General features: G+C 48.0%; 5 protein-coding genes across 5 annotated transcripts; 1 reads left to right on the top strand and 4 right to left on the bottom strand.

Annotated features, from left to right (window-relative positions):
• Positions 1 to 1,214: 1,214 nt before the first annotated feature.
• ABOM_006396 (Ran GTPase-binding protein LOS1) lies at positions 1,215 to 6,634 on the top strand (the record flags this gene model as incomplete). Its single annotated transcript, XM_022533525.1, has 7 exons — positions 1,215 to 1,373; positions 1,439 to 1,837; positions 1,915 to 2,337; positions 3,400 to 4,972; positions 5,023 to 6,048; positions 6,097 to 6,548; positions 6,608 to 6,634. The coding sequence occupies 7 exons, from the start codon at positions 1,215 to 1,217 to the stop codon at positions 6,632 to 6,634; spliced, it is 4,059 nt and encodes a 1,352-aa protein (XP_022389008.1).
• Positions 6,635 to 7,400: 766 nt separating this feature from the next.
• ABOM_006395 (xylulokinase) lies at positions 7,401 to 9,202 on the bottom strand (the record flags this gene model as incomplete). Its single annotated transcript, XM_022533524.1, has 2 exons — positions 7,401 to 8,624; positions 8,708 to 9,202. The coding sequence occupies 2 exons, from the start codon at positions 9,200 to 9,202 to the stop codon at positions 7,401 to 7,403; spliced, it is 1,719 nt and encodes a 572-aa protein (XP_022389005.1).
• Positions 9,203 to 11,037: 1,835 nt separating this feature from the next.
• On the bottom strand, positions 11,038 to 12,293 carry ABOM_006394 (cation diffusion facilitator family transporter; the record flags this gene model as incomplete). Its single annotated transcript, XM_022533523.1, has 2 exons — positions 11,038 to 11,678; positions 11,744 to 12,293. The coding sequence occupies 2 exons, from the start codon at positions 12,291 to 12,293 to the stop codon at positions 11,038 to 11,040; spliced, it is 1,191 nt and encodes a 396-aa protein (XP_022389006.1).
• Positions 12,294 to 14,106: 1,813 nt separating this feature from the next.
• On the bottom strand, positions 14,107 to 15,907 carry ABOM_006393 (AP-1 complex subunit mu; the record flags this gene model as incomplete). The annotated part of the gene is made up of 6 exons (XM_022533522.1): positions 14,107 to 14,187; positions 14,271 to 14,642; positions 14,707 to 15,196; positions 15,255 to 15,484; positions 15,662 to 15,790; positions 15,869 to 15,907. The coding sequence occupies 6 exons, from the start codon at positions 15,905 to 15,907 to the stop codon at positions 14,107 to 14,109; spliced, it is 1,341 nt and encodes a 446-aa protein (XP_022389003.1).
• A 2,097-nt stretch (positions 15,908 to 18,004) lies between these two features.
• Positions 18,005 to 18,943, bottom strand: ABOM_006392 (mitochondrial 54S ribosomal protein mL57; the record flags this gene model as incomplete). Its single annotated transcript, XM_022533521.1, has 3 exons — positions 18,005 to 18,154; positions 18,254 to 18,483; positions 18,556 to 18,943. The coding sequence occupies 3 exons, from the start codon at positions 18,941 to 18,943 to the stop codon at positions 18,005 to 18,007; spliced, it is 768 nt and encodes a 255-aa protein (XP_022389004.1).
• Positions 18,944 to 19,710: the final 767 nt, after the last annotated feature.

Here is a 19,710-nt window from a genome sequence, read left to right as displayed (position 1 = left end):
CAACCTTAGGGCTTAGGCATATTTTCCGGTACGATCTCAGCTAAAGTATGCACGGTACGCACCTATCATGTACACTATCAATTGAATATAATATGTACTTGTCAGCATATTGACATGAGCCCTGTGATGGCCAACCTTTTTTCCTTCCAAGAATCTATACAACCTTCTCTCACTTTAATCTGTCCCTGCGGTATATGTATCACCAGCCTTCCTCATGACGTTAAATTGTGAATGTAACCATTGAGTTCAAAACTTCAAAGTCTAGCAGTCAAAGCCCTAAATTCACACTTAGTGCTCGGGTTTACCGTCATAAACTGGCACATTGTTTCGAAATACACGTTGTACCGCTAGCATGATGATCATGATTTACCATATGAAGTGTTAGTAAAGAAAACCCAGCCCCATCAGTCTCGATCGGTAAGTCTGGGTATACTTACTACTTGCGTGTTAGACTTAATTTGGTGGCATCTAGCGTTGCTTGTAGATCTTGTTCATCAAATACTCACGGACAATTGCCTCAGGAGTGAGAAAGGCCACAGCATATGCATTATTTATAAGAGATCTGTAAGGATCTTGTCATATACGCCTCCAGTGCGATTATCCTAAGCGACAGAAACTGTTCCCAACTAAGCAGCTTGCCCACATCAAATTGGCATGATTCTCATATATGGATTTAAATCCTCAACCCGAGACCACACATCTAGTAATCATTTCACTGCTAGAAGCCGAACAAAAGCAATCTAGCTGAGAACTTGTGGCGCATATGAGCTGGATAAATAAACCATATCTTCAAGCCTGCGTAGAAGGCGCTCTAGGTCCAAACTTCACCATCCGTCTAGCCCTTCAGTTGAAGATGATATTTCCAAAGCGTTACTAATATTGTTCAACTCCGGTTCTCGGGCTTTGGGATTGCCCAAAGTCCAGTGCACTTGGCATGATCTGACTCCGCTAAGCACAAATGCCGTTTGCTCTCGCCGAAACAGGCATGGAAACGGTTCGCGGTGGAGTAATGTGGATATGATCGGTCCCGGGATTCCCCCTTCCCACACTATTCATGATTCAATGAATCCATAATAACTGGTTCGACATGATTCAAACCCATTTTCAGCAAGATATAAGGGGCAGAATGGAACACGTCATTCAAGTACCTCGTAGCTATATGGAAAACTAAACATCTAGGTAATTCATACAGGATATTTGCCCACCCTCCAGCAATGGCATCTCAAACCGCAGCATGGACCCTCACTGGCCAAACAGGAATCTCAGGTCTCAAATTCGTTGAGAATCATCCTCTACCTGCTCTGGGGGACCACGATGTACGGGTCAGAATCCATACAGCATCTTTAAATTACCGTGATATTGCTATTGCGTTGGTAAATACATCCTAGACGTCACCCTCTACCACAAGTTCTATTAAACTAGTACTAATATAAACCAGGGAAAATTCGGTCTAACCATCAAAGACAGCATTGTTCCAGCATCCGATGGAGCGGGTGTTGTAGAGGCCGTTGGATCCCAAGTCTGCAATTTTAAGCCTGGGGATAAAGTTTGCACCCATATGACGACCCATATGGCCGATGATGCACCCGCTACCTTTGCTGACATAGGAGCCGGTCTTGGTCAGCACGTAGACGGGACCTTACGGGGCCATGGCGTATACCATGAAACGTCGGTGGTGAAAATGCCTGACAACCTGTCTTTCGATGAAGCAGCTACATTAACTTGTTCTGGTCTAACGGCATGGAATGCGCTGTTCGGTCTTAAGGGGAGAGAGCCCAAGAAGGGAAGTGTAGTGTTGGTGCAGGGAACAGGAGGTGTTTCTATTGCTGCTCTGCAGGTAGTATCTTCCTTTTGACTACCCCGGCTGTGTGAGTCTCGATTCAGGATATATGTGCTAACTTGTCAAACCGTTAGTTTGCCCTGGCTTCGGGTGCGACGGTGATAGCAACAACCAGTAATGACGCTAAAGCGTCCAAGTTGAAATCACTAGGTGCACACCATGTCATTAACTACAACTCTATACCTGAGTGGGGAACAACTGTAAAAGGTTTTACCCTCGGTGGCCAAGGTGTAGACTTGATTGTCGATGTGGGCGGTGCATCTACCCTTCATCAGTCACTCAAGGCCATCAGACCGGAGGGAGTTATCGCACTAGCAGGGCTCTTAGGCGGAGCATCCAGTCCCGATATGCCCAGTCTGATGGATGGTCTGAGTTATCTTTGTACCTCACGTGGATTGCTCCTTGGGACCCGAGTTCAGTTCCACGCCATGAATCAATTCATTGAAGAGAATAACATCAGGCCCGTGATTGATGAAACGTTGTTTAGTCTACACGAGGTGAGAGAGGCATATGAGCATCTCGAGCAACAGAAGCATTTTTCGAAAGTTATTGTGAAGATTTGCTAGGAGCATAGAAACAGTGGAGGCCAATGGTAGAAGGGGTAGGCAAAATGGGCACTAATAATTGTTAAGAGGTAGAAAAGAGCACTTTCTAATTGGTTGCCTTGTATTGTTAGTCGAATAGCACCAACAATGATTCGCACCTATCGGTGGCTATAGTGTAATAGGACAAGACGGATAAAAAAAGAATGCAGCTTAGAGGACTAAGCTTCTCGAGAACATCCATAAAGCGCCTTTAACCTAGAAGAGCTAAAGCATGCTGCCTGAATCTGCCGGCAACCAAGGGCCCTCGGGAGGCACGCGCTCCTTTCCCTTTTCGGCCGGGGGGCTGACCAAGCCCAGTTTGCAGCCGCACACAATGACATCCATGCCAGCTGTACCTCAGTCGTTTTTTTCTTCTTCTCCTGTTTCATCTACACAAAGTGACGTAGTCAGCCGACAGAAAGGTTGCGGGCGTGTGTGGAAAGGATTCAACTCCTCCCCTCATCTCCGTTGTCCGTCCGGTGAGTCCAATCGATCCATCAACAAATTTTTCGTTTACCCGACTAACTGGGTCTCTGCCACTAGTCTAACCCCCCCGAAACCACCGATTGCTGCTCCAACGCACTAGTCATGGTTCGATAAACGGCCCTCTCTGTGATATGACTCTCCGCCGCCATTGAATTTTAACCCAACTACATCGATTTATCCCCCCTTTGAACACCGTCATTCGATTTGCTTTCCGAGTCTACTGACTCTGAAGGCAACTCGGCTGGTCGAAGATGGAAGAACAGGTATGGATTCAATGTCGCACATTCGTTCATTCCAATTAGTTTTTCTTTTTTCTTTTTTACCTTTTTTTATTGAAAAGGGACACGAAAAAAAGAGTCCACCCCACCATTTGCCCTCCCCTCCTCTCCCCTCATGCCCCCCTCCCGGCGCGTGTTTGCATAAACATTTAATCTAAAAAAAACAAGTTCTTCCTGATACCCTGGACCTGACAAATATGTAATCACTTAGGTAGCGAATGCCATAGAAATCGCCTGGAATCCTTCCTCAGACCAAGCCCTCAAGGCGCAAGCCTTCGATTACCTGAATCAACTCCGTACCGACCCCTCGGGATGGCAAGTCTGCCTCGCCCTCTTCACAAAGACTCCCCAGCACTCTGAGATCATACGACATGTAGCGCTAGAGGTGGTTAACAGTGCCGCCCAGGCTGGACTGATTGACCCTCAGGCTCTAGGATATGTCCGGGACGGGCTCATGAACTACCTCCGCCAGGTCTATGGACAGGAGAATGCAAACCCGGATCCTCCCAACATTCAGAACAAAATTGCCCAGACGATTACCTTCCTCTTCTCGGCGCTCTACGGTAGCGGCTGGGAGTCCTTCTTCGATGATCTCTTGAGCTTAACATACAAGGGTGCCTCGAGCACGTCGCCTGACAATATGCTGGGAATTGTATTCTACCTTCGAGTCGTCAATTCTATCCACGATGAAATCGGTGATGTCCTCGTGTCTAGGTCTCGTACGGAACAGGATAGGGCAAACTTGCTGAAGGACTTCATCCGAATGAGAGACATGCAAAAGATCGCAAGCTCGTGGCAACAGATTTTGTCGGAATGGCGGGACGGCAACGACATGATCGTAGAGATGTGTTTGAAAGCAGTTGGTTCCTGGGTTAGCTGGATTGATATCAGCCTTGTGGTCAACCAGACAATGCTCGATCTCTTATTCCAGCAACTGGCCCGGGCACAGAAGGCGGAGCTCAGGGCGGGAGAGGAGAAGGTGCGGGATGCAGCAGTCGACGTTTTTACGGAAATTATCGGCAAAAAGATGAAACCGGAGGATAAGATTGACATGATTATTTTCTTGAATCTGGACACGATCGTTTCTCAGCTCTCCAACAGCCCCCCTCTTTGTGAGAATAGGTTTACCTTCAAATACGATACGGATCTCGCCGAAACAGTTGCGAAGTTAGTCAATAGTACAGTGGTTGATATTGTGCGCGCTTTGGAGCAAGAGAATATTTCTGGAGAATGCAGAGAGAAGGCCAATGGGCTATTGCAGGCCTTCCTTCCGCACATCCTGAGATACTTTTCCGATGAATACGACGAGGTCTGCTCGACCGTCATCCCCTGTGGCAGCGACCTTCTGCAATATTTGAGAAAGGTCTCTAAGACCGACCCTTCTCTTACCGCGCAGCATTCTCCCATCTTGCTCCCTATCTTGAAAGCCATCATTGCCAAGATGCGATACGACGACACCTCCTCATGGGGTGACGAGGATGACCAAACTGACGAGGCAGAGTTCCAGGAACTCCGCAAGAGACTAGCCATCATGCAACAAACCGTCGCCACGGTGAACGAACAGCTGTATATAGACGCCGTCTCCGAAGTTGTCGCAACAACCTTTGAGAACCTACGACAGTCAGGTGCACAGTTAGACTGGCGTGACCTGGACCTTGCCCTACATGAAATGTTCCTCTTTGGAGACATTGCCGTGAAGGCTGGCAGTCTCTACACCAAAAACCAACCCAACAATCAGGCAGCAGAGCGACTTATTGAGATGGTGTCAAGAATGGTAGAGTCCGGTAGGTATCAGGAATCAGGGACCATGTGCGCTTTCTCTGACAATTTACAGATATTCGCTCCTTCACGCATCCGGCGACCCAATTACAGTACATGGAAATCTGTGTTCGTTACAGTTCATTCTTCCTGTACCACACTCACCTCATCCCTGGTGTTTTGGAAAGCTTCCTCCAACTTGTTCACCACCCCACGAAGAAGGTTAAAACCAGATCCTGGTATCTTTTCCAACGGCTAGTCAAGCAATTGAGAACCCACATCGGCAATGTTGCGCAGACAGTCGTCCAGGCCCTAGGCGATCTTTTGGTGATCCAGGCCGAAGTTCCTACAGAAGGCGCTGATGGTGATGAAATGTCATCGGAGGACCACGAAGGGTCCGCAGATGCTGTTTTCAACAGCCAACTTTACCTATTCGAAGCCGTTGGCATTATCTGCTCCACCCCGACTGTCCCTGCCGACAAGCAGGTCCTGTATGCGCAGTCGGTACTGAACCCTGTGTTCATGGACATGGAGAAAAACCTGGCTCCGGCGAAGTCCAACGACGAGAGGGCTTTGCTACAAATACATCATGACATCATGGCCCTTGGAACGCTGGCAAAAGGTTTCTCAGATTGGATGCCAGGAACCAGCTCCCCAACCTCGCTGCCCGCGGCTGAGGTTTCTGAGGCATTCTTGCAGGTGTCCGAGGCTACTCTTGTTGCTCTTGAGTCCCTTAAGACCTCTTTCAATATTAGGACCGCCGCTCGATTCGCCTTTTCCAGACTCATTGGCGTCCTTGGCTCCCGAATTCTCCCACAGCTCCCAAGGTGGATCGATGGCCTACTAACCCAGACTTCTACTCGGGATGAAATGGCGCTTTTCTTGCGTCTTTTGGACCAAGTTATATTCGGGTTCAAGGGCGAAATCTATGCCATACTCGATACACTATTGACGCCTTTCCTACAACGGGTGTTCGCCGGGATTGCCGATCCCACTACTGGCACTGATGACGAAATTCAGCTCGCGGAGTTGAAACGGGAATATCTGAATTTCTTGTTGGCGGTTTTGAACAATGACTTGGGCGCTGTTATCATCAGCGAGAGTGAGTTTCGACCCGAATTACAAACGATGCAAGGACTAACAGAAGCAGGAAATCAACCCATATTTGATACCGTCATCACGACCATCGAACACTTCGCCAAGGACATCGAGGACTTTACCACCGCGAAGATGGCGTTCTCGGTGCTCTCCAAGATGGGCAGCTCCTGGGGCGGGCCTGATATCGCACCGGAGGCGACGAATGGCACCGCCCAGCAGGTTGCTCTCCCGGGATTTGCACAGTTTATGATCAGCCGAATGTCGCCCTTATGTTGGGCACTTCCCGCCACACCGTCCTTCAATCCCAAAGACGCGCAGGCCAAGCAGGTTCTCGCCGAAGCTGGAGCATTGCAGCGCACCATCTATTGCAAGACCGGCATGGAGTATATCCAGTACCTTCGAGACCAAGAATTGCCTGGCATGGGAATGGGTGCCGAACTCATAGAGGAGTTCTTGAACGCATTGGGCCGGCTAGACTTGAAGGGATTCCGGCAGTTCTTCCCGGTATGTAGTTCCAGGTAACGGTTGACATAAAGAAGACATCCCGCTAACAACCGCCGCAGTCCTTTATCCAGCGATTGAGCGCATGATCCTTTTGCATTCCATATTCTTTCTTTTCCCTTACGCTCCTCGATCATTCTCACTGTTTTTCTTCCTCTTAGATTCCCCCACGGTTTGGTTTGATGACTGATGTTTTCATGTGATCCTTTACACTGATAGCTCTGTCGCCGGCAATTCCTCTGTCGTTTTCCCAAAAAAAAAAGAAAGCTCAAGAAAAAGAAGAAAAAGGAAAGGTATATAGTTCGCGATGCATATTTGCATAAAACAGGCGTTGATTACTGCCTTTATCACCAGCAGAGAGGAGAAGAGAAAAACAAAAGGACTCCCCGATATCCCATATAAAATATCTTACTTAAAAAAAGGAAAGAAAGGGAGGTAATGGTCGAGGCAGCGGGCAGGGATGGGGCCGGGGGTGTTGGTTGGTTGGTTGATACCTATCGTCGGAGCTCAACAGATACCTTATGCAAGTCGGGAGGTTTGATTACCGTCTTAACTTTCTACTTTCTATATGGAGGCAATGCATTTGTGTGTAGACTTCGGGTTATTCATGAGAGATGATGCGGATGTTTCTAAGATGATAAGATAGTTAGCAAATAGAAATGAAGGACACTGAGAATATATTATCATATCATTCTTTTCGTGTACTCCGTATTGTATATATAACCGAACTATATAGGGTACTAACTAAATCCGAAAGGGAAAAAAGAACCCAATACAAACCATTTAAGATCGCAAACTCATTAAAGGCAATATTTTCATGAAGAGATACCTATAACCGAAGAGGATAGACGCATATCACCGTGTCTCGCCCTCCTGTTTCAGAACCTGCAATTCCATCTTCTCGAATCCCTCAACGGCAGCCCCATACCTCTCAAACACGCCTTTCTGATATCCATCTGCAATCTTCTCGATGAAATCTTCCTCCTTCCACCGCTGTCCGATCAGGTCCTCAAACGTCTGTCCGTCCTTCCTCTCCAGTGCCCAGACGGCCTTGTAGGCCGCTCCCAGCGCACAGGCATTATCGCCAATCTCCAACTTATATACCCCATCACTTCCACCAAGGATCTCACCTGCCACCTTCGCAATAGCCTTATTCTTCGATCCACCACCGACGAGATACACCCGTCGCGGCTGAGCGGGCATACCCTGTCCAGGACTGGTGGTAAGACCGCGAGAGCGCAAGCGAAGAGAAAGGAATTGACTCTCGACGATAGCACGAGCTTCATCGATAGGCTTGTTCCACCCACCATTCGTCTCATGCAGACTACCATCAGCAGGGTTATAATCGAACCGCCACTGCCCAGCCCGCAGATTCGGGACGATCTCCGGCCGAGGGAAAAAAAGGCCCATCTTCATTGGATCAGAATCCTTTTTCTGGCCCATGGGTGCAGTTTCCAGTGTGGTCTTATCGAAGCTAGCCCACGGGTCTTTGTCTCCGGCCATGCCTAGTTTATCATTGATGGCATCACGGATATGTTCGCGAGCTAGACCGCCGTTCTTGTAGCAGAGCATGAACATATACAAGCCAGCTGTGGTGGGGTGGTTGAAAAAATGTGTGGCTGGGTCGGGCATATAGTTGGGAGTAGACATGAGGAAGGTGGTGGAGGTACCCAGGGAGACCATTGCATCGGAAGGACGCAATGGCAGAGCCAAGATGGTGGCTGGGTTGTCGCCAGTTGCTGGGATGATGGTGCAGTCTGAGCTGAAGCCGTAGCGTTCTATGTAGTAGCGGTCAATTTGGCCTAAATTGATGCCGCCGTCTTCGGGAACGGCACCGAGCTTGCGCTTGAGGTCTTCCACGCCGGAAGGGCCGGCACAGAGTTGCAGGAGCTTCTCGTCATAGGCACCTTGCTTGATGTTCCAGAGGTTCATGCCACAGACGTCGGAGATGTCAAAGGGGGCGATGTGGCCCAGGAAAAGGGATGCGAGGAAGGAGGAGACAAGCGAGATTCGGGAGGTCTTTCTGTATACTTCTGGGTATTTCCTCTGGAAGCGGAGGATCTGGGGACCAGTGAATCTCTGCCAAAGGGAGAGTCATTAGCATATCTCTGGTCAATTGGAATTTCCGGAAAGTAGAGAGAGCAAAAAAAAAAACAACATACATGATGTGCTTTACTTCCTGTAGCATCTGCCAACTTGTCTGCGCCGCCCAGGAAGGCATCGAACTCATCACATTCCTTCTGCGTACTGGAATCCTGCCAGTTGGGACTATACGGATGAGAGAAGGCCCCGCTCAGCTGGTCCTCCAGGGACTTGCCAGAGTCCAATTCCTTGAGGAGATGCTCCGCATCCTGTCCCCAGTAGACACTTCCGTGCTGCTGTCCAGCACCGCTGATGCCCTTTACACGGGCGAAATCTAAGCCTTGCTTCTTCAGACCCTCAAGGACGCCGTCCAGGGCCTGGAGCCACAATGCCACGGGGGCGTAGACCTCATGTTCAGCTTCATTAGTGATCACACCTTTTTTGATGGCAAAGCCGCGGGAGTCAGCGTCGAAGTCGAACTTAGAGACGTAGACGACTTTCAAGTCGGAATTGACGACTAGAGCTTTGAGTTGCTGGGTGGAAAGGTCGAAACCGATGTACAATGGGCCTTGCATTGTGGCAGTGGTTGTGAAGTTATCTTTTCTATCTCGCTGTTATGCAATGGAATGGTTTAATTCATCAAATTCAGTTTAATTGTGTGTGTGAAAGTTTGTAAACGATAGACGGTGAACATGCGGTGGGAGATGACGTCGATCAGTAGTCACACCGATAAGAGACAAAGAATAGAGAGGTAGGGAAGAAAGAAAAGAAAAAAGATGAACAACGACAGGGCGCAACGAGATAAAGAACAGAGAGAACGATGTTAAATAAGTGTCCCACTGGCAAGCATAAAAATTGGGTCATTGAAATGGGCTTTTCTTTACTCCATCTTCGATTGTATCTCCTATTGCGAACATTCCAATTCAACCCGCAATTTACCCCCTTCTCTTTCCCACTTCGGCCACCTCAGAACCCACTTTTGCAATACATTTTTTAATTTTCTCCATTACAATCGAAAAATACCCCAAAGACCCAATCAATTACCCATTGCTTACACATGATTTCTGCTTTTGTTTTGCTTGTTCTTCAGCCACTTGAACCGCAATTGCACATCGTGATGTCAAAAAAAAAAAAAGTTCACCTGCAACTAGTATATTTTTTTGTAAATCTTTTTTATTTATAGACCCACTCACCACCACCGGGAATTTACCCAATTTACCCGATGAACAGTGAAAGGGCTCTGTTAAATTCGTGATCTCCCACACTAGACAGGGGACCCTTATTACCAGTTGCTTACCTTGTGCTCTAGATTTAATCAATATTCGTCACAATCGAACGTCTAGAACGCTTTTATCCTGGTTCACGTGGACGCTGAGATCGTACCTCGTGAACAACTCAAGAACAGTCGAGAACTGCTTGGCTGTTTACTCTTTTATTTCCCTATTTTTCCCCCTACAATCAATTAGCCATTTGGATAAGGAATCGGGGATATTATTTGTTTTTTTTGTTATTCATTTCTATATTTCACAAAATTTTTAATTTTCAACGTGTTGTTTTCAGCTCCTGCTGAGTTGGTTGGCTTGTCGCATACATTATAAAGTCGGTCTACAATGGAAACGTCACCGCAATATTCCAAGTTGGAGATCTACTAGAGCTCTAGATATATCAGGTATTAAGATGGAAGCGTGTGACCTGTATCCCACGTCATATGCTCTTTTACTATTCTTGCCACAGCAAATAGGATGATAAAGGGTCGGCAGGATAGGTTCTAGAGTACGCCACAAGAGGGTGTATCTTGCGACGTCAAGAAGACCTTTACAGTACACAATCCAAGAGTGATATAAGCGTGAGATAAGGAGCAGTCATCATATTGGTCACATGGTGGGTAAACATGCCTAAAACATCCGTCCAATGGGATTTGCTCCGTGTACACTGGATGCAGTGGCGGGATATACGTACTTTCACTGATTTGCCTCACGAGAATACTTCTTCTACTGTAGAGTTAAAGGTCTCAGAGGAGATCTGGACGGTACACCAGAGGCCCGCAGTATGTGCTGTAAATTCTATTCGGCCAGTGTACAATGTACATACTACTGTACATGGTTTGCCAGCCATGGCTGACGTCCTCCTCTATCAACTTCTTTCTTCCTGATATCCAATCGTCTCGTCACATCTTCCAGCTAATCTCACCCTCCGGTACTCCAACTCTAACCGGCCATAATCTTCACCAGCAGATAAACAGGACATGGGGATATCATCTCCAGTCGGTGTATTCATGGGGTATCACATGATCCTTCGAGATCCGATGTGCAAAACGGGATACGAACTATGCAAACACACAAGAGCTTCGATAGGCTCGATACAAAGCAGAAAATTCAAAATAATATAAAGCAAAAATAAAGATACCTCTTTAACGCCTCTTGCGAGCATCATGTTCGTGCACATCATGCCCATGATCTTGCCCGTGCGTTTCACAGTCCGTGTCACCATCCTCCGGTTCCGGGTTGGCTTGGGATGCAACTTCGGCAGGGATGAACTCTTCAGAGAAATTCAACTCTTCATGCTCAAGGGGGATAAATCGCACTTTGACTCGCTTAACGCCACGGACGCCCGTTCCGATGGCTGTTCTGACAACTTCCTCGATCTCCCGAGATCGATTGATGGGCCATGCTCCTGGCACTGCCAGTTCAATGTCCATGAGATAGTTTTGGCCAGACTTCATGCCCTGGACATCGCGGATCTTAATCGCATTGTTATCCTGCAATTTCGCAAGTGCCTTGGAAGCAGCCTTCTGCACCGATTCCCTGATCTCGTCATCCACAGCAGTATCGGCTAGCTCCAGAAGTGACGAGCATGTATTTCCCCATCCTGCTTTAATGACCATCAACGATATAAGGAGTCCACCCACAGGATCCAGCCAGGAGGCGTCTTTAAACAAGTACGTGCCGCCAATGGTGAACAGAGCGACAATGCTGGTCAGGGAATCAATGCGGTGGTGGATAGCGTTCGAGGCTAAAACAGACGACTTGCGCTCATTGGCGACTTTCATGGCTGTTACATTACACAATAACCGTTAGCTCTCGGATAAGATCGAAAGGCAACCACAAGGTACTCACTTGCGTGGTACAGCCATTCCTTTACCACAATGGACCCAGCAGCCAACCATGCGGCATGAATGCTGGGGCCAAGAACGTCGATTCCGTGACTATGCGAATGACCATGTCCCAAGTGAGAGATCGCCTCCGCTGCCTGGGGGTAGAACTGGTCTAACAGAACTTGGCCGGAATTTAGGCCCATAAACACGCCTCCGCAGAGCAATAGTCCACTCACACCCAAGGCGCCAATACTCTCAATCTTTCCGTAGCCGTTTGGGAACCTTTCAGATGGGGGCTTGAGCGACCAAGCGACTGTCCCCAGCGTGAGGATATCCGAGACGAGATCTGTAAGGGCGTGGTAGGCGTCGGCAATTAGAGCTTGCGAGTGGAAGACGTAGCCTCCGATAAATTTGCCAATTGCCATCGCAAGATTGGCGACCAGGCCGATCCGCGTGATCCGAACGCCGGCGTCGTTCTTGTTTGTGGAAGTCAGGTACACATTACCACCGTGGTGGTGGTGATGGTGATGGTGACCGCCGTGGCCACCATGGCTTCTGGTTTGCGTCGCCATCAGATGCAGGGGTGTGTTGGTAGTAAACGTGGTGGTTAAGGAAGGGAGTGGGACGCGAGAAGCATTGGCGGAGTTGAAAGGGATGGGGGATCTGCCGGAGTTCTTATGGCGCGAGGAAAACGTGGCCGACGTGCGCAGAACGCGCACCTGAGGTCGAACAGATAGAACAAAGCCGGAACGCCCTACTCGAAACCTACTTATGGAACAACGGAGGTTGGATGGGGATCCGGGCGTTGGTGATGGATGGGCCCTCCACCGCAGGGGGTGCGTCAGCGGCATCAGGCCGGGTACGTAAGTCCAATACTAATTGTTAATAGTGGCGGTTCAATAGTGTAGGTCAACAAAGACCGCCAAAGTCAGGGCACTATGTTCTTTGTGACCGTGGTGCGGTGTGCCCATGGTTTGGCCCGAGGAGAAGGAAATGAGAAAATCGATCACTTTCTAACTGTAATGACGTTCCTCCCATCCTGTCGTGTGCTTCAACTACCATCGTAATCCGGTCCGGCAGATACAGTCCCGATATGTGCTGACGACTCTCCGCCTCCGAACAGCGGCGTTCTTGACTCCACCGCCCTATGATGGGGCCTCCATTACTATTCCTTACACCTTGCAATGGCTGACTCTGGTCATAAACAACGCTGTAGAAAAGCTAATAGCTCTTCTTTAATTTGTCATCTTCTAATTTCAGGGTCTAGGGTGCTACCCAAAGAAATTAAAATTGAAAATCAGCTCTCTCAGTGGTCTATACCTCGGTCTTACATATAATAGGCGGATTTCTTTCCGTTCTCGTGATCGATCTTATCAATCTATAGAAAACGTTCACGCCGTAAATCCGTAGTCAAGAATAACTTTTCTCTCCTGCCAATGCTCTTGTGAAGAATACACCAAATAAGAAACAACCTAAATCTAAACACACAAGCCCAAGCAAATCTTAGCTTCTGCGATACCAAATGCCATAGATTGCATTACGTAGACTGCTCCGTCCGCCAAGATACATAGCAACGCAACTACCCCATAGAGCAAGGTACCAACGTTTCAAAATTGAAATTTCTTGGCCCTTTATCTTGACATAGCGTACGCATACAAGATCATGTCGATCACTGGGGTGAAGAGAAGGAATTCTTGAGATCCGCTTACTCAGCGAAAGGTTAAAATTCTAAGACACATGGAGCAGACAAGATTGGAACCCTTCTTGGGTACAGGGCGATCCCTGTTTCAACAGGCAATTACTCCGTAAAAAGAAAAGGGATAAGGTAAAGCCCGAGGGCGGAGCAGTAAGCTTGCTCAAAGCAAAAAAAAGTTAAGTGGTGCTTCCCGGAATCGAACCGGGGCTGGCACGGCCACAACGTAACGTCCTACCACTAGACCAAAGCACCTTTGTTCTATATTTAGAACATAAATATACGGCTACATAAGCCAGAGCTCTGGCTGAGCCATAAACTCTATTCGGTTGATCTTGATGTTGTCTAGAGTACGGTTGCGTACTTGTAGAAGTGGCATAGATGGAAATACTTCAAGTGAACATGATAGAGTGGAACTTGTGATTTCATATTATTGCAGTCGAACTAATAATAGCCCGGTGATTTATTGTGTCGAAGGCTGGCAACATGAATGCAACATGCTCAGTTTTGACCACCGTCAATGCGGATACTGTAGATATCTCAGGACAAGCCCAGAGCACTATTATGATTCTACATAACTACCGATTGACTGAGACTTAGCGCGATCTGCAGGTCAAGGGACAGACGTTATGTAATGCTAAAAACTGAAAAGGGAAGAAAAAAAATCTATTGACACTATTAAACGCTTTAAATCATTGTACATCTGGCATACGGACCGCAATGTCGCCGGATTGCGTGATATAACGGACCCAGGGTAGGGATGGGTATTGGAGCTGTGACATAACTATTAGTCCTGGACTCATCATTGTTATAGAAGGTGAATGGTAGCACGCAAGAATTAGAATAAGAAACATACCTTGGGTTCAGTGATCTTCAAGTACCGTACTTGAATACCACTTGTAGTGAAGTAAGGAATTTCGAATTTGACGTTAATGGGGCGTTTGGCCTTGCCGCCTCCAGTGCCGCCCATGCTGCCTCCGAAACCTCCGGTCATACCACCTCCGTGCTCGTCATCTCCCTTGACGGATGGGAGACCAAGCTCGGCACGCATCAGGAACTCCTTTCCACCACCGAACTGCTTGATTTTCCAGATAATAGCGGACTTCTCTGGCGCATAGTGAACCGTTCCAATGTTCGTGCGGAAGCGCGGTGAGTCTGCATCTTCCGGCACGGGCACAAGGATCTCCACATTATTAGCTGTGCTGCGGCGTTTGAATTGTGCTTTGGCCTACAGAGAATAGGAAGATTAGTTTGGATGCGACACAAGTCTTCGGGGCTGCCAGATCGCTCACCTTCAACATATACTCCATCCGAGAGCCTGAGTGCGACTCTACCAGACATTCAACCCAGATAAGGGGCTTCACTTGTGTATTTAGGCGATAGCTCATGAGCTCGAATTCTCCATCTGGGGGTATAAAACTGATCGTTCGATCGTTCTCGAATCTCGAGAGTCGAACACATTGGTGGAATTTAACGTCCTCCATCTCGACAGCTTTGCCTCTTGTAGCACGACCCGTCGTCTCGAACATGACCTTGTCATTCAACCCCAAACGAAGTTCTGGCATACCGCTCAAGTAACACTTCATCTTGATAGCACCGAGAATCTCAGATCGCAGGACGTTTCCAGACGCAGATACGAGGAGATTCAGAGATTCGACAACATCAAGAAAGACTTCGTTCTTCCGATAGCGAATGCCTTCACTTCGCCAGGAAACCGCATTGGTAACGGCAATAGGGGGACGCGCTTGAACTTCGAGCTTATGTGACTCTTGTGTGATGTACCTGATACCATATGAGCAACAGCGCCTTCAGTCATGTTCTGTCACAGTTGTCGTCTTACTCTTGCAATATCTTGCTCTCCGTAGTTTGTGGGTATCCAAAGTCCATCATCTCATCAAGCAATTCGTAGATGATGACAAAGTTGTCGCGAATACTCTCTTCCTCCAAGACTTTGAAGTATTCCGTGAAGACCTCCACGATTTTGTGGAGGAAGAGGAGGATTTCGGTCGCATTAGTGTTCTTCTTTGTCAACGCGAGGATATAAAGGTTGCTGTGACGGATGTAGAGATACTAGATACACCATAGTTAATCAGTAAGATGGGGAGAAAAGGCAAATGGCTACCTGGTTCCCAAATGAGATGTCGCAGTAGGGGCGGGTAGGTATAGGGGATGAAGGGAAGCAAAGCGGGCTGCGGGGACGAGCGGGGAGCAGGTGCGAAAACCGATGCGATCGCGGACATAACATACATTGATTCCTTCATGAGAGAAGCATGGCGGTACGGCAGAGCTTTCTTCTTCTGCGTCACTGAGGAGGATAGGAAATTTCTCGACCGCGGACATGGGAATGTCTCCGCGGTAGTTTCGGGCTAGAAGGGTCTATTTTGACGGTGAGCGCAAGAATGCATGGTGGATATAGCGGTCATTGAAAAGAGGTATCGCCAAGTATCTACCTACCTTGCCCTTCAAATCTAAAAAGAAGATAGCCGACGCCATCGCGGAGGTTTGGAGATCGTGTGGGAGTCGTGAAAGTAAGGGTGGATGTTAATAGGGCAGCAAGGAATCAGCGGGAGGCTCCTGACTTAGTTCAACGGTAAGAGGCCAACGAAACACTAGCCGGACATTCTGCGATAAAACCTCGCAATCAGCATTAATCCAACAATGGATCACGGTATAAGTTCGGATCATGGAGTAGTTAGGAAGAAACTCACGGGGAATAAATATAGAATAGAACACTGGCCAGAGAGCGTCAGCGTAGGGACGATGGAGTCTCTATCTCCTGTACACGTTCAGCTCATTTCCGTTCCACTATATTGAGTACTGCCACGCAATATATCGCCCGCTCCCCTGACCGCCTGGTTCCATCCTGCTACAACTGATATATTCCCAAAGGGATAGAATATGAACTTTGAAATGAACGCCCGTCATACAGTCTGTATAATCCACTCTGCAGTGATATTGGCTAGACTAGAACATTGATAGTCACTCCATTTACTATGAATAGTTTGAGAAGTAATGACATCGAGAGTTCCATTAGACATCATGAGCCATCCCATGTATATTCATGCACATCCTTCTCGTTGTTCCATTAGTCGAATTCGGACCACTATTGTGTGATAGAATTGCTTATAAAGTCGCAAGATATAGCGTATAAAGGGCTTTTTGAGCCTTATGGTCTATAAAGAAAGTCCCGAATTGAACCTTGAATACGGATCTTCCTATGCTCTTCTGTCTGCATCTGGCTGGACGCCTGTCCGGCTCTTTCTGCAGCACGCGGTAGGTTGGCCAAACTCAATTACTGGCTCATGATGTGCTGGGCCATTGGGCTGAAGGCTCACAAACATCGACCATCTTCATTCAGGTCTTTGAGTTCTATCTAGTACCAGTATGTACATGGACTATTCACATCCGGGAACCTATTCCCAAGGTAGTGGACGGCTTCCTGGTCTGTATCTCCCTCGCGTCAGGACGGATATACTCCCAGACCGGATTTGTAACCCTCCTCAGTGGAAGATTCGCTGAGTCGCTGCTTAATGCGTCATCTTGTCAAGTATATTCTTAGGTTTGTAGAGTGAAGCCACAGGTTGTTCGACTTGAAAACCGCAGTTAGATCATCTAAAGCATTCGTCTGAGGAAAGTCACTAGAAGGCTTGAACCACTTCACAGAGTCTTCTATCATCGCGTCCACTGTTGGCTCTGTTGACTGTGCATAATATCGCAACCACCATATCCCATAACATGATGAACGAATGGTCGATATTGCTTGGAGGTGAAGGAAGATATATCGTATTGTATAATTTTATTGTCGTCAACCAGTCCCTACTACCTTATGATATTGTACTACGAATAGGTCTTTGACTGGGTTAGCTTCACCCGAGTTGCAGAATAGTCACTCAAGAATTTCGTATCTGGGTAATCTAGCTGTGTCAATTGAGGCACCTCGCTTGGATGCCCGCTGAGACTATTAAGAGCGTTTGGGAGAGAAAAGCCAAGCCTATCCAGCTCTAGCGGGCTATAGGGTTGGCGCCATACCTGATCAGGCTAGAGCCCTTTCCGCACTCGAGTATTTCTTCCGCGATTTCTTCCCTCTTCTTACTTTTTTTTCTTCTTTTATCCCAACGCTCCCAATAGACAGTACAAGGCAGCACAAATTGCGTTCTGTGATTTCTGGGGTCGTCGTACATTCTGTATGATGGTCCCGGTTTTTCATTGCTGACTTGCGATACAGTGGCGCGAAGACTATGCATCGTAAAGAGGGTTCCATAAGAGCTGGCCGCGTATTCTACTCTGTTACTCGGGCGGTGTCAGAGGAACCGTACATATCTATCATTAATAAACAATTCTATTCTCATAATGGCTTGCGTGCCATCCAACACGTTCCGCAGGAGAGGGCCCATCAGGGGAGAGGATCCTTCCGGGTGGTATTCGAAAATCAATATAAGACATGGTCGTAGTAAAAGTACATATATGGTGGATGACCAAAACCCCCAACACATACAGAGAACATCCAAGATATAAAAAAGACAAGAAAGCGAAAAGGAGATAACGCCTCGAAATGCTCCTGCGGCCATTTCCCAACAATGATATCCCGACTTAAGCCTTGAATCCCAAAGGTTCTAATATCCGCTCGCGTGTCACCTTGTTGGCAACGAGACCGCCCTTCTCAAGGGAAATGGCACCGACGATCGCATACATTGTATGGGCAAGAACAAGTTCGACTCCGGAACTAGCAAGATTGTTGGGCTGGGTATCGGTAACTGTTAGCAAGGTACAGTGGAGCCATTTGTAGCGAAAGCAGTATGTTGCAAAATCATAGACGAGAAGGATGTTCCATTGTCTTACCTTCCGAGGACTCCATCTCAGGACCTTCTGCAGCTCATACTTCTGCGCAACCTCCGCAATCTGTGCTTTGCCTATCAAGAAATTCTTGCGGCGGGTGAGGTTCTCCAGGCCATCCAATGCCGGGTGCGTAAAGGGCGCACGGTCAAACGCATCGGGGGCAGCAGTGGATGCCGCACTTCCGGGGCTCTGCACCATGGCCAAAGAAGCCTGTAGCTCAACGATCCGTCGTCCTAAAATGCAATTGCCTGTTAGCCCTGTGCAACTTGAGAATCGCAGCGTCGCATCCTCAGACTCCTACACACCTAAGAAAGCCAGACGGTCGTTAAACCCTCTCCGACCCTGATCGAAACTCTTGTGCGTCACAGCAAGCCACTTGATTTCGTCCGAAAGGAGCTTGTCACCATCATTGCCCAGCATGCGGATGTAGAATTCATCAAGGACCTTCGGATCGGCGTTCACGGGGTATTCACGCCGCTTAGTATTCAATCGCAAGCTGAAGGGAGCTTTTGCACGAGGCGGAGTATAGGACCATCGGGGCTTGTCTGTATAATCGACTGGTGTCTGCTCGGTAGATGTCGACAGACCACGCCGGAGGAGGGAGGCGGATCCAATCGTGCTAGGACAAACGATAGTGCGGCATGCGGAACAGGCGATGGTCCTGGCCGCTCGAGTTGGTAGCATTGAAGCCATTTTGTGGGTCGAAGAGCTGAAATCCGCAGGTGTGGGAGAAACGGAGGCAATTCACCTGTCCGGGCTTTTCACGGCAGCCGCGATGGAATTCGAATGATGGGTTGGAAAGATTTCGGAGATTCGGCGCTAGTCCCTTTTTGGATAGCGCAGCACGGCCGAAGTATTCCGTATACACAGCATAAACAATAGTAGTAGGTAAGAACAGTAAATTTTATTAATTCCTTGACAGAACGCCTTTTCGGTTTTGTATCACAGTAAGGGCCTGGGCTCTTCCCCTTCAGTTGTCAGACTTAGCCACATTTGTTGATCTAGCACCGGAGGAATCCCCTCATATCAATCTGGGAGATCACATCGGCGATTGGAAACCAGTGAGCAATTCGATTGCAGGCCGTTGAGAGGCGACACAAACCATTTAGCCCTGTGTACAGTTCTACAATAACAAAAAGTATCGGATTTATATATCAGGATGAAGTATAGGGGAGGATCTGAGGAATACCGCTGAGAGCCTATCAGATGCCTACTACCGAATGACGAATGCCTTGCCCGAGCGGCATTTCAAACTGTGAAATCTAGCAACTTACGTGGAGTCTAAAGAGAGGTCTGGCAGGCTCCCTTTGTTTAATCCTGTAAAACAAGTCAGTTTCGGCTTACACAAACTCGACACTGATGTTTCTACCCTTCCACCCAGACATACCTGGTTGCTTCACTCAAACCGCATGGGCCGTTTCACAAAGTGCTCGAACAGTGAAGTTGGCTTGTTGGCTACC

This window comes from Aspergillus bombycis (genome assembly GCF_001792695.1).
Source record: "Aspergillus bombycis strain NRRL26010 chromosome Unknown contig00044, whole genome shotgun sequence".
NCBI classification, from domain to species: Eukaryota; Fungi; Ascomycota; class Eurotiomycetes; order Eurotiales; family Aspergillaceae; genus Aspergillus; species Aspergillus bombycis.
This window is presented reverse-complemented; position numbering and strand designations above follow the sequence as displayed.